This window comes from Typha latifolia, chromosome 1 (genome assembly GCF_019914945.1).
Source record: "Typha latifolia isolate L0001 chromosome 1, TyphaL0001v2, whole genome shotgun sequence".
In the NCBI taxonomy this organism is placed as follows: domain Eukaryota; kingdom Viridiplantae; phylum Streptophyta; class Magnoliopsida; order Poales; family Typhaceae; genus Typha; species Typha latifolia.
Window position 1 is genome coordinate 16,472,736 of NC_133086.1, and position 13,481 is coordinate 16,486,216.

The 13,481-nt window shown below is 36.5% G+C and overlaps 2 protein-coding genes across 6 annotated transcripts; both read left to right on the plus strand.

Annotated features, from left to right (window-relative positions):
- On the plus strand, nucleotides 1–2,959 carry LOC140781428 (protein PGR-like). The gene is made up of 5 exons (XM_073127385.1): nucleotides 1–308; nucleotides 392–505; nucleotides 1,138–1,360; nucleotides 2,193–2,441; nucleotides 2,577–2,959. Exons 1-5 carry the CDS (start codon nucleotides 160–162, stop codon nucleotides 2,706–2,708), a joined length of 867 nt encoding a protein of 288 aa, XP_072983486.1. The 5' UTR covers nucleotides 1–159; the 3' UTR covers nucleotides 2,709–2,959.
- A 1,674-nt stretch (nucleotides 2,960–4,633) lies between these two features.
- On the plus strand, nucleotides 4,634–11,466 carry LOC140785529 (pre-mRNA splicing factor SR-like 1). Of its 5 annotated transcripts, none has more exons than XR_012108479.1 (6): nucleotides 4,774–4,919; nucleotides 5,685–6,094; nucleotides 8,326–8,417; nucleotides 8,497–8,577; nucleotides 9,199–9,270; nucleotides 10,264–11,466. XR_012108479.1 is itself a non-coding variant. In XM_073133414.1 (6 exons), exons 3-6 carry the CDS (start codon nucleotides 5,864–5,866, stop codon nucleotides 11,071–11,073), a joined length of 1,194 nt encoding a protein of 397 aa, XP_072989515.1. In that variant the 5' UTR covers nucleotides 4,780–4,919; nucleotides 5,685–5,736; nucleotides 5,838–5,863; the 3' UTR covers nucleotides 11,074–11,466. The 5 variants fall into 5 exon arrangements, 2 of the variants coding, with proteins under 2 accessions (XP_072989507.1, XP_072989515.1); XR_012108478.1 differs by lacking the exon at nucleotides 8,326–8,417 and adding an exon at nucleotides 9,391–9,524; XR_012108477.1 differs by lacking the exon at nucleotides 8,326–8,417 and adding an exon at nucleotides 9,418–9,524 and having other exon boundaries at nucleotides 10,264–11,087.
- Nucleotides 11,467–13,481: the final 2,015 nt, after the last annotated feature.

Below are 13,481 nucleotides of genomic sequence, written 5' to 3' on the forward strand. Positions count from 1 at the left end.
TCTTGGAACTGCTAATAGGTTTTCCTAGTCCTCCTCGTTTACATTTAGGAGGCGATTTAAAACGGATGGGCGGAAGTACTCCGCTTCGTCCCGTTCGAATCGAATCCTCTCCGTCTTCTTCTCCGATACCCTAGTCGAGTAATCGATCATATACGGAAGATGGACAATAGCCTTAAGATTCGATTCGCCATCTCGCTCCTGACCTCCTTCTCGATGGCGGCCAGATCCTTCAAGCGTAAATCGGTCGATCTCTCAGCAGTTTTCGTTGGGATTCCCGTCATGGTGATCCATATGCTTGCCGGTTATAGGTCAGATATCTAACTCTTGTTTTTCTTCTCCTCCTCTCTTTTTTTTTTTTTTGTAAATTGGGATTGTATTCTCTCTTCTGTAGGTTTGCGGCTCTATTGCTGGTGTTCTTCTTCACGTCTTCGAAGCTGACGAGGGTAGGGGAAGAGAGGAAACGAGCCATCGATTCGGAGTTCAAGGAAGGGGGGCAGCGTGATTGGTTAGATATAAAATTACCTCTTTTAGTTGTCTGTTGAAATATCTTGGGATAATGTTAGTGCTTGTTTGCTTCTCTTGTTGCAATCCTGTTTATCATAGTTGTGATTATTTTAGCTTAAATTCTGCCCTTTTAGTTTCTGGAGACAAAAATTAGTCTTAAATTATTGCTGAAATGTTTGTACTTTGATTTCGTGTTTGATTTCTTCTTTTTTGGGTTAAAGATTCTGCTTCTATTATAAGTTTGTAATTATATACAGGAGATTTACTGCCGTTTGGGTCCATTTTGCTACTCTGGTTTGCCTTAATGCTAATCCCTAGTCTACCTTCGATTCAATGTCTAAGTCACTTTCTTTTTGGCAAAATATGTTTCTAAACTGTACGCCAATACTTTTGTGGAAGAAATAGAGCTAAAAATGACCTAGTGTGTATTTTGATTAGTCTAGTTTGCTTCCGCAAAATGATCGGGAGAATTTGCCATAGATGAATGGATTTGATTTTAAAAAGTTGTGAAATAATTTGTCTTGCTGTTGGTTCAGTATCTAAATCTGTTACTGTATGATCTACAACTATGATGTTTTCAGCAAGTATTTTGCCACATTTCCTAATGCAGGTGTGCACCATTGTGATTCACAGGAAGCAAGTTCTGTCAAATAGTGGTATTGCGACCCTCTTGGTGATTACAATAGCATCCTTCACTGGGGGGCAAGATAGGTGCTTGGACACAATGGAATCAAACCTTATCACTGGACTTCTTGGTGGCGTTATTGGACATTATGCTTGCTGCAATGGTGATACTTGGTCTTCAGAGCTTGGTATACTTAGCAATGCTCAGCCACGGCTAATCACAACTTTCAAGGTATAAATCTTCAATTTTTTTGGTAATCACAATCTTAACTAATCTGACCAGATATTGTTTCCAAGGTTCTGCATTTTTTTCCATTTCTACTACATAGAAAATGGTAGTGTTCTGCTTTATTCGTCATCTCAATGGGTTCCTATCATCCATCTTACTAGTAGTTGCTAGTACAAGCTACAGTCAAACATCTATATTTGGTCATCTAGGCTCAAATCCAAGTATAACTACTGGTAATTCCCTTTGGGTATTCATTTTCTGGGTGTAAGCATTCAAATTGTTGCACGGTATTTGACCAAGGTTGGGATTAGTAGTTCCATCCCTTTATGGAATTAGAATTCCTGGGTTTTGATGGCAATATCCCTGATCCTTTTAGACACCTCTTTTATAGTCCGACTTTTTTAATGGGATTTGGGAAAGCTCCTCTCAATCTTATTCCCATACCAAGCAAGATATTGATGTTCTTTTTTTTAGACTTTATTATTTGAAAATTTCATCTTACTCAAAACATATGTATGAGATGTTCTGTTTCCTTTCCTGATCCAATCATGTCATAGGGTTGAAAGAGCTTATGTTGAATTGCCTTTTACATTCTGTGTTAAGAATGCATATGGGCCACATACAGTACCGGAACTGCATTCTTCCAACCTGTGCTATAGCATGGATTTGCCAATCGCATTAATATGATTAAAAAAGTCTCGCGTTCTTGCTAAAGATGCCATATGCCCCTTACTAGATAGTAAACCAACTGCACAAAACTGAAAAGTATCTGTCATTCTTTAAGGATGTGACCATCTGAAGCTGTTAATTGCTTTCTCAATCTTGTTTCTATCAGAGAGTTCGGAAGGGTACAAATGGTGGAGTAACTCTAGATGGACTTCTTGCAGCTGCAGCAGCAGGCTTTATCATTGGGCTCACTTTTGTCCTTATTGGATTCCTTACATCCGAATGTTCTCCTGATGTAGCTTGGAGGCAGCTGCTGGTTATACCTATTGCCACAGCAGCTGGGGTATGTGGAAGCTTGATTGACTCCTTATTGGGTGCAACAGTTCAGTATAGTGGATATTGCAATTTGCGCAAGAAGGTAAGAAATTTTCTTCTCTAGGTCAATGAGCCATTGGCCATTGCACCTAAAGTATTCTGCTCTGTTTAACTGCAATATGAAGCTTTGCATGTTTGTGAAACTTGTCTTTACTGTGCTTATATTTGTTCTTTTGAGGTGGTTGGGAAGCAAGGACCTACTGTCACGAGGATTTCTGGAATGGATATACTAGATAACAATGGCGTCAACGTAGTAGCGGTGCTGATAACAACAATTCTTACCTCTACGATGTGCTTGTACATCTTCTAAGGATATTGTTTATGTGTCCTCTTTGTCTGCAGGATCATTTTGGGCATTAAGTAGTTGTAGGTTTGTAACATTATAAGAGGATTAGCATCTACAGTTGTGTCATATGAGAAACAAGCTAATTATTTACCATTTCACGTTATTTTTGACAGTCGATACATGCGACTTATCTTTGTACTGACCAAGATTATTGATGGTACCTCTTGATCTGATGTGTAGAAACATTTTGGAATTATACAATAATTTTTCACATATATATGAGCAGAATTTATTGTGACTCATGAGTAGCTCGTTTGAAGTACTGCTCAAGAAACATGCCCCTTTTTTTATTGGAATTATACAATAATTTGAAGTACTCATCAAGTTACCTTGGAATTTATAGGATATATTCTAGAGGTTGGGGCCTTTATTGAATTAGCTTGTTTACCATTCCAATATGCAGTTCATGACTACAAAAGTGTTAAACATTTTCTTTTTGTTAAAATTTAAACATTAAGTTTCTAATCAAATTTATGATGAGATATACCTATTTGCTACACTTTATCTTACTCTTTAGTTCTGTTTAAGATTAATCTCAACATTTATTCGCTCATTAATCAAGAAAATTAAGCAACTAATGCTCGACTAACTTTTTCATTCTAAAGCTCCAATTAGATTTCGATAAAATAACTAAGAAAAATATAAATTCACTTCTTTCCGTAACAAAGCTTGCTTGACATATTCTTCTTGACAAATATACTATTCTTGTCAAAACTTGTTATTTTCCTACTATTGTTTTTGAATTATTTAGTAAGTTACTATAACTTTTGCTCCGAGCTAAGATGATTTATTTGATACGATGAAGGGGGCTAATAGAGATTGTGAGATTTATGGGATGTGAGTTAAAAGGATAATGGAGATGGTGATAGAGTAAGATAAATCTATGATTTAGAAAGAAAGAAAGAAAGCTAGGAAGATGATCAATCCTAAAGAAGAAGGGGGATTGACGAATAAGAAGGAAGGAGCTAGCCAACGACTAAAATTTGAATAAAAAGGGAGAAGATGGCTGACCCTACTAGATTAGGGGGATTGGCAGTTGAAGAGGAAGAGAATGCCGTCGGCTTGACAGCATCGACCTTGGATTGAAGAAGAAGATTGAGAGAGATGAGGTAGGAGAAGATAGAATTGCTAATATTCTTCCATAATCTCAATGGCTATCTTCCACATATTTGAGGCTAATTAAGATTTAAAATAATTCAAATTAACTATAACACAACAATCTCGGCATCAGACGTTTGGACATCGTTGAATGTCGTTGGACGGACTACACTCTCAGGTTCGAATTTCGATAGACAAATGACAATCTTTGGCGTTCGAACGACGGCATCAATCGGTATGTTTTGGCGTTCAAACTTGGATGCCGTTATTTGAACACCAAATCCTAAGAGAATTTATTCTTCGACGGGGTTGTGCGTTTGAGTGCCAAAGGCAGTCGCTCGAACGCCAAAATTCGAGAGCACTTATTCTTCAATAGGTCTGTGATGTTTGAACATCAGATTGTAACTGTTTGAACATCGTAAATTAAAACTACTACTGTTGAAAAGAAAATTTTGATGATAATCTAGTTCAACCAACGAACCCAATATCTCTTGTGAGGTGACCCAATAGGATTGGATCACATCAATAGATTATTTTAGTAAATGATTCTCTTCATACTATTCATTTATGACAATTTTGTTTCAGGCTGATAAATGCTTTCAACTAATGCAACTCTTTTCTAAGATATATTATAACATAAATTGTCTTTTATTTAATTTACCTCATTGATGTGGGTAGCAGTTATTAGTTTGGCAAATAATTCCAGAACTAATACCAGAATGGAATTTCTTTTTGCTAGAAATAGATTGGTCAAGTTTGTGGTATCTCTTTCGTCTCGACGCTTGATTAGTGTTTGGACGGCTACGATTAAACCCCTCTTCCATCTTAATCTAATACGCGAGCCTTCGCACCTCTCTCTCTCTCTCTCTCTCTCTCTCTCTCTCTCTCTCTCTGGGACCGATCCGGAGGACAAATTCGTCATTCCAGCTTTGAGATCCGCTTGCTTCCTCTCCATTTGGACTCGCTCCTTGTTTGTTTGGTCTTTTCTCTCTATCGCGATTAGGGTTTAGTTCTGACAAGGGTGCGCCTTTCTATCCTCGGCATCAAGGAAATTTCTTCGAATACTTCATCTATATGGTTAGAATTCAGATTATTAGCTGAGTTGCTTCGCCTTAATTTCTACGCAATCTTTTATTCGATTATTGTAGTGTTTGGAGAATATTAACATATCGTCCTTTTCCGTTTCGGAAAGGGGGTTAGGGTTGCAAGATACTATGTTGATTGTTTAAGCCTTAAATCTATTATCTTGTCGAATAAAGATACTATATTTTAGTTTACGGCGATTGATTTGGTCTACTATATGACTTATTTACACAGCTCAAGCAAACTTCTTCATGTGATATTTTTGGGGGAATATCGTGCAATTGCAAATGAGCAGACTGATATGGGGGAATGATGGATTAGAAAAATTTAAAGTTTGTCTTAGCTAGAGGTTCGATTTTGCAATCTAACATGTTACTGGAAACTGTACTTCTAAATCTTGAAAGAATAGTTATGAATTACGCATTCCATTACTTTCCCAGAGGCTTTTACAGTTACATGGTTTAGATGCCATCTTGTTAAGGTTAATAGTTAAGTAGAAAGCTTTTAGATGCAAAGTTATGCTGATTTCATTTTCTGTTAGCATTTGGCCAAAGTTGGTCTATGTGTTTCTGTAGTTTCTTTTTTTTTGTTCAGGAATATGTGTTTCTGTAGTTGATAAAGCTGATCTTACATCTGATCAATCTTTGGCATTGCATCACAGTTGCTTTCTTTTGAATCTATTGCATAATATGTGAAGTGAATTTGGTTGTTATTTAAGGATGAAATAATTTAAATTGACTTCTAACTTTTCACTTGCAGGTTTTGTCGGCATTATTAAAGATGGCAAATATTTCTTGATAAGCGGCTGAAGGTTCTTAGTTGTTGTGTATCTTTATTCATAAGAAGTGAAGTTATTAACCTAGCTACTATTTATTGAGATAATGGAGATACAATCTTCTGGAAAACCTATAGATACTTTGCTGGAGAAGGTGCTCTGCATGAACATCCTTTCTTCAGATTATTTTAAAGAACTTTATAGACTGAAGACTTACCATGAAGTTATAGATGAGATATACAATCAAGTTGATCATGTGGAACCATGGATGACTGGCAACTGCAGAGGTCCTTCAACAGCATTTTGTCTTCTCTATAAGTTTTTCACGATGAAGCTCACCGTCAAACAAATGCATGGATTGTTGAAGCACCCAGATTCTCCATATATTAGAGCTGTAAGTTTCACTGAGAAATAAACTAAAGGAACTGTCTTGCTTAAGAACTTGACATTCGTAATTATCACATTTTCTTTTCTGGAATATTGCTAGATACCAAAATATCTGTTGTTAAACTTAACATTTTGAAATTGTTAGCTTAGATTCAAAGTTCAAAAGGGATTCTAAAGTGTTGTAGCACCTTTAGTAGAAATTTTTGGTTATCTACTTGCATTTGATGGTAAATAGTGAAGGTTCTCTCGATGTGTTACATGTGAAACTTTCTTATCATTTCATGATTTAAAGACTAAAAGTGCTAAGTCTTGTAATACTTGGAGCATTAAATTTAAGTACATACTAATGCTTGTTTACCGGTTTGTTGTGGTGTAGCATGTTTATGTGATATTGGCATGGTACTATTTTCATGCAAACTTGATTGTCCGCATTCACCCAATAAATGTAGTGCAGTCTTGTATTTTGATCTCAATATCCTTTTTCCATTTAGAATTATTGAATAAACCTTGTATTAGCAATTTGACTTGGGAATATACTATTAAATAATATAAATGCTTGCTTCTGCACTCCTATGTTCGTTCTTCCGAAATAGTAAATTCATGTTTTCAATTTAATTCTAAATTTTACATGAACTAAGATGGAGTTTGTATGAGATCAACTCATGTGTATCTATGAGATCTTCAAGGGTCACTTTTTTCCTTTATATTTTTTAAGTTTTGGTGAACAAATTGGAAGTTCAATTTAACAGAGATTTGGTACAAATTTTTATTTTGATTAGATGAATTTGTAGAACATAACCTGCTAATTGTAGATCTAGCTGATCGATTTTTCAATAGTTAACAATTTCTCACATTTATATTTATATTCTTTAGATTTCCATTTTTAAGGTTCAAAAATTAATGAAACTTGTTTTCCTTTTTTTGTGTGGCAATTTACTAGAAATTTTACCTCAAATATTTATGAAGATTTCCCCATACTCAAGAGGATGGGTTTGTAAGTCTACCTTTCTTCAACCAAAACATCAAAAAATTCATTATTTGGAGTCAATTATAAGTGTCTTTCCCTCTGTTTAACAATATTTAAATGAAGTCCTGCTATAGCTTTTCTTGTTACTACCTCCCATGTCATTATTCTCTTCCCCTTTCCACAAGATGCCAATTTCTTCAAGGAAATACTCTTCCATACTGGTGGTTAATATCTCCTTTGAACATTTCTAAATTGTCTCAAATGATTCACACATAATTAATCCTCTATGGGTACTTTTTTCATTTACTTTTTTCTTTTAGCATTTAGAGTCATCCACCTCAACATTCTCACCATGGTGGCAATTTAACTTTTTGTATTATTATTTACCAGTTGCCCAACATTATCTTCTATAAAGCATTCCTAGAATTATCTATTTCCACATACAGCATGTTAGAATCATGCTCCATTTTAACCTTCTTATAATCAGACATGCAATATTCTTATCAATCTCCTTTGTTGTTGGAATATAGCCTAAGACGATGAACGTACTCCCTCTTCACGTTTAGTGTTTAACTTATTTCTCAAATTCTTAAATCAAAATGATGTCATCAACAAATATGGAATGCCATTCTGATTTTCTTTTAGTTCATTAACAACCAGTGCAAACTGTAAAACACTAAAACATAATTACTAAACCTTAGTGCAAGCTTATTTTTATAGTAAATTCATTCTTCTCTTGTCTGACTGCTGACTTTCCTCTCACTAGTCGAGTTATGCCATACATATGTACTAATAAAATTACTAGGCACCTCATAAAGATGTCATGATAATGGATTGGGCCTAATACTTAGTGATTTTATGTAAATTGAATATTTATTTGTTGTTTATATTTGGCCTTTCTCAACCATCAATTGAAGGTAACATTGCAATACAAGTTGATTATAGCCATGCTCAGTATGTGTATCATAACAGTGAAGCATTAGTAAAGTTGCCTTAACATGGTTATTGGAATAATATCAAGGCCCCTCAGCGTTTTTAAGACAAATGAATCATCTGAGTAGTCAAACTCCATAATACTTTAATGAAGGTTCTGAATCTTCTGATATTTTAGCTTGTCCCATCTATTCAAATATCAATTTTTTTCTACAGGATTGAATTCGAAAGTGGTACTGACATGGTTAATGGACAAGCATATTACGCTCATTTTTATGAATATTATTGCTGCTATATTGTTCTTACAATATACTCTTTTTTTATTTATGTCTGGACAGAATGTATTTTGTTTGATGTGTATCATAGGACAGGCTAGCGGGCAAAATTTGTTACCATGCAAGTAATTTGCAGTATATCTGTGTATGCATGAGTATGTGAGCATTTTATAGCTGTCCTTTTCTAGTCAGTTACTTCAAAACTAGCACATTCAAATGACTACTGGTTCACAGGTTGGCTTCTTGTACCTGCGGTATGTTGCAGAACCAAAGACATTATGGACTTGGTATGAGCCCTACATCAAAGATGATGAGGTACTGACTTGTGTTAGACCCTGGTCATCTATTGTTTTGAATGATGTAATTGAAGCTCCTAAACTTAAGGCTTGACAATGTAAGCTAAGATTATAAGGTGTCCTGTGACATCAGAGCCCAGCAGGGCAAGCTGTATGTAGAGCCATTACAAATAGCCTTTGGACCTAAGTGAGGATTAATTTCTGACCTAAAATGCTTTTAATTAGTTATTGTGTTAAATCATAGTTTGGTTAGATTTTCTCGAAAAAAAGTTGAAAAGGTAATATAGATCTCCAAATCTGGATTGACTCTGAATGAGGTGCCTCTGAAATAACAATCTAATTGGATTATGGGCAACACATGGTATTCCTGCCACTTGGAAGTTCTATGAAACTTGTATTAGCTTGACACAATTCTGAGTTGGATTTTGCAGCTCAGTAAATGTAGTATATCATGCAACAAGCATAACTCTTTATTTGTTCAGTTCTTGGTTTTTGAATACATCATGTAATTCCGGGAAAGTCTGGTAAAATTTTACGGAGATCTAGCCCAACAACCATCATGGGAAATGGTTCTTTTCTTATGACATTTTTCTTTTGCTAGTTGATACCTCAGATTCAACAGAATATTATTCTTTTACAGGAATTTTCTCCGGGGTCCAATGGTAAAATATCAACCATGGGTGCATATGTGCGTGATCTTCTCCTTGGGCAGGTACACTTTGTGATCTTTCTTCTATGTCATCATACACTCTGCATAAGTTATTCATTTTCCCTTATCTTTAAAATGCCTTACTTTAGTCATCTTAGTGCATAAACTATTTGTATTTTTAAGCTAATTGCTTGTCAACGGAGCTGAAAGGTAATTGATTTGGTACACGACTCATCTTTTGATGTGAGATTCTGAGCTTGCGTTTCCATTGTGGAGTTTGCTTTGGAGGAGATCATACCTCTTCAATTTTGTAAAAGGTTTGTGGTGTTGATCTGTTATCCAGACTAATAGTTTGCTAGTTGCAATAGTTCCTTTGAGTGAGCTATCCTGTTTTTAATTTCGTAAATATGCTTTTTGCACATAAACTGTTGCTTGGATTTTAAATACTCGTTTAGTCAAATTAACCAAAGTTACTCAAAGAATTCTCAGTCATTCTTCGACATCCCTGGCTATGTTGAAAATTCTTCAATCTTCCCAGCTGATGCTGGGAAAATAAATAGAATGGTACAGGGAGAGAGAGTTAAATAACACGAGCGAAGTCCTTATGGATGAATTTGAAATGTGTTGGTGCTTATTCTTGATTTTGGTTTGTAATGATTTAATAATCTAATTAGCACCTGGAGATACTTTAAAAATATTTTATTTGTCATGTCATATCAATCTGCCCTTCGTTCTTTATTTTAAAACTCTTGGTTTTTCTTCATTCTTGTCTGAAGTTTGTTGATACCCACTATTATAGCTAAATACTGTTCTATGACATTCATAAAGTAGGACTATGCTACACTTGCTCTATGGTTTACTACTACATGAGACAACTTTTACCCTTTGTTTTATACTTTTATGATGCATAAATATTAACTTCCATATCCTTGTGTGAAGACACTGAATTATTCGTTATGTTACTCATTTGAGCAGCATTTATTGCATTTGACATACTTTCAGAGAACAATTTTGGTCTAAGAGCTCGAGTTTTTTGTTTTGTTTTTTGTTGTGCAGTATTACTTTGATACTCTGTTTCCTCGTGTGCCCGTTCCAATCATGCGCCAAATAGTTGCTAATCTTGAGAAGATGAAACTCCCCACCAAGCATGCTGGAGTGACTGGAGAATCTAATCGTCATGGCTCAGAAGATACTGCCCGACGCCCTCCTTCTGTGAAAGCTTCCTTATCGGTATCTTTTGGTCAGCGTGCCCCTCACCGTGCATCCACCAGGGACTCCTCTCCAGTTCGAAGAACATTACCTCCACTGAGGGAAAGAAGTGACCCTGATGAACTTAGAAGAACATCGCCTAGCAACCGTCGCAGTCAAAGTCATGAACGACCTGATCAAGATCGACTTGGACGTGAGCGTGAACATGATCGGGATAGAGATCATTCAGGGCGGGATCATGATCGGTCCTCAGACAGAGAGAGGAGACGCGAGCTTGACCGACGTGATCGGGATAGCAGAGAGCGAGACTACCATCGTTCCAAACACTCTGAGAGGGACAGAGGGAGCCAAGACCATGGAAGGAGCCAGCGGGACAGTGATCGTTATAGACACTCTCGTTCTCCTCAGAGGCGGAGCCGGAGCCGCAGTCGCAGCAGGAGCAGGAGTAGAGTTGTGCATGGTGGTTCAACATCCGATCATCCGAGCCCATTTAGAGATCCAAGTAAAGACAAGACAACTGTCTCAAGCAATCTAGCTAAGTTGAAGGATCTATATGGTGACGCAAATGATAACAAAGGAGAAGGAAGTGCTGACAGACTTAACAGGGATTCTGGAACTGAAGAGGTAATCCGATTGGGGGCTTCTCGTTGGAGGTGAAGCAAGAAAATAAATGTAGTACCAACTGAAGATCGTTGGAAATGTGGTGGTTCTTCATTCTGTCCATCATTTCCGATATGTTAAGCTTGCTGCGTAGAAAGTGCAAAGGGCAAGAGACTAAGACTTGTTACATTTGCCTTCGGTTTTGGCTTGCTTGGTAAGGATTACACCATAAGGACCTTATTGACATATTCTCTATCTGATGGAAATGATGGTTCAGTAGATGGCCTGGAAGCGGATACATCTGCCTGTATCTTAATATTTCTTATTTGATACATTTAGCAGTCCTTAAGATTGGGGGGCTTCAATCCAAACTTGGTGATCGAGCAAATGCCCTTCTTTAATCGCTATTCCACTGCTGCTACTTCTATAATTTATTGGTTTTGGTTGGTACTTTTAATGTCCATTAGGACCGTCACCTTGATGTTCAATCTGTAGGCAAACAGTAGATTAGGCGGCTTTTGCAATTTAATTATAATTATTATTTTAATTGATAAAATTGGGCTTTTGGAAAATTAAGTCATATAGTTAGATGCATATTTATCATAGCCAAATTTCCATGAATTGAAATATAAATTATCTAAACAGCAGTGTGTCAACTTATTGTCCACAATGTCAATAAACTCTAATTCTAAATAATTATTATAAAAAAAATTATTTAATAATTTAATAATTTAATTTAACAGTACGGCAGTTAGTTTGAACAAGGTCTTGAGGGCATTTAATTCGGAGAATAGTTTAACGATGCACATGATTTAAAGATTAGATGACTTAAAATATTAGCTAAAATTTGATGGAGACTAAACAAATACCTTTATAACTAGAGAGAGGTGGTCGCCTACTTAGCCCATATCTAGTTGCAAACCAAGCAGTAGGAGGACAAGTGCTTTAACCTCTAATTCATTAAGGTGTAGGTTTTGAAACTGAAGAGGACTCTGGTTAACCTATCTTTAGGAAAATATTTCAATATATGACACAAAGATTCTGTTATTTATTGCGTCAAACAAAAGAAATTAAAACGAAGTCTCCATCGAGTTCTCTCAACTGGAAGAACTCGGAGGTGATTAATAAATTGGTCTACAGAAATTACATTTTCGACATTTATTATCAAATTTTCGGTTGTCTGAATTGACTCGGTGGACCTTTTGGCATCTGTAATAATGATAAAAATTAAATACTTCAATCTTTTGAGTGAAATTTTATGAAAACGATGGCTCAAAAATGAGGCAAGCAATGCTGGGTTTGAACTTCCCAAGATCGCCATCATTTTTCTTAGCACTTAAAACATCGCTGGCTTTGCATCGTGGTGGGGTCCCCACTTTATTGAGTAGCCTTTGTTTATGAGCTATATCAGGTGGACCCAAAGCGGACAGCTGGGGACGAACCCTACGGAAGAAAAAGGGATGATATAAGAAATTTTACTGTTGCATTTTTGTTTGTTTATTTTGGGTAGAGAAGGCAATAGATGATTGATTACCTCCAAATAGGATGGACCCCCTTATATTTAAGTGGGAGCGACATCTTTGTATTAAAAGAAAAAAATGTTACAGCCTCACTTGCTTTAGCCTATTTGCAACAATATTGGCTTCGGGTTCGGGGTAGATGAAAAAGGCATTGATGATATATTCAAACTAGCTAGAAGAGTTTTGAATATCCTCAGTAAGGTAGCTAAGCTGAGGCACCAATAAGGACGAGTTTGGCTGTCGATCGAGTTCAAGAATTAGATTAGCGAATGCTCGTTCACATAGTCTAATGTGGGCAAATTTTTAGTACGACAACTTCAGTAGCGATAGCATATTCAATGATGAGGTTTATGCATCAGAGTCAGAGATGATAGACTCGTCCTCGCAGTTGCAGATAATGAAGTAAATTCCACTCGAGTGGTCAACAATGGAGAAAGACTTATCTGCATTCAACTTTAGTAAAAGATGAGACAAATTTCTGATGACTGGAAGGGGCATGAGAGTCAAATTTTCAATGAGAAGATATGGCTCATACTAGAAGAAGGGGGAGAGCTAGCAGATGAAGGAAGGCACAACAAGGGGATCAGAGGAGTCTTTGGGAAATGGGATGTGAAGGGACATAATTTGGGATATGAAATGAAAATGTCAAAACTATTCAATGGTTTTAGTTTGAGCGAAGGGCAAATATAAGGAAAACAATAAGATAGGTGAGGAAGCCACACCAACGATAGGACAGATGAGGTAACAAAGAAATTACAGTCATGATTTACTCTTAGTTCAAGAGGATGAGGGTCATGAAGGGTCGCCCTCACTCGCCGAGGGCATAAATGACAGTAACAGTAATTGAAATGGTGCTTAGTAGAGGTGGCAATCGGGTCGGGGCAAGCGGGTTCGGGTCGGGTCAACTTTAGCTTGACATGAACACGATCCGATTAGTAAACGGGT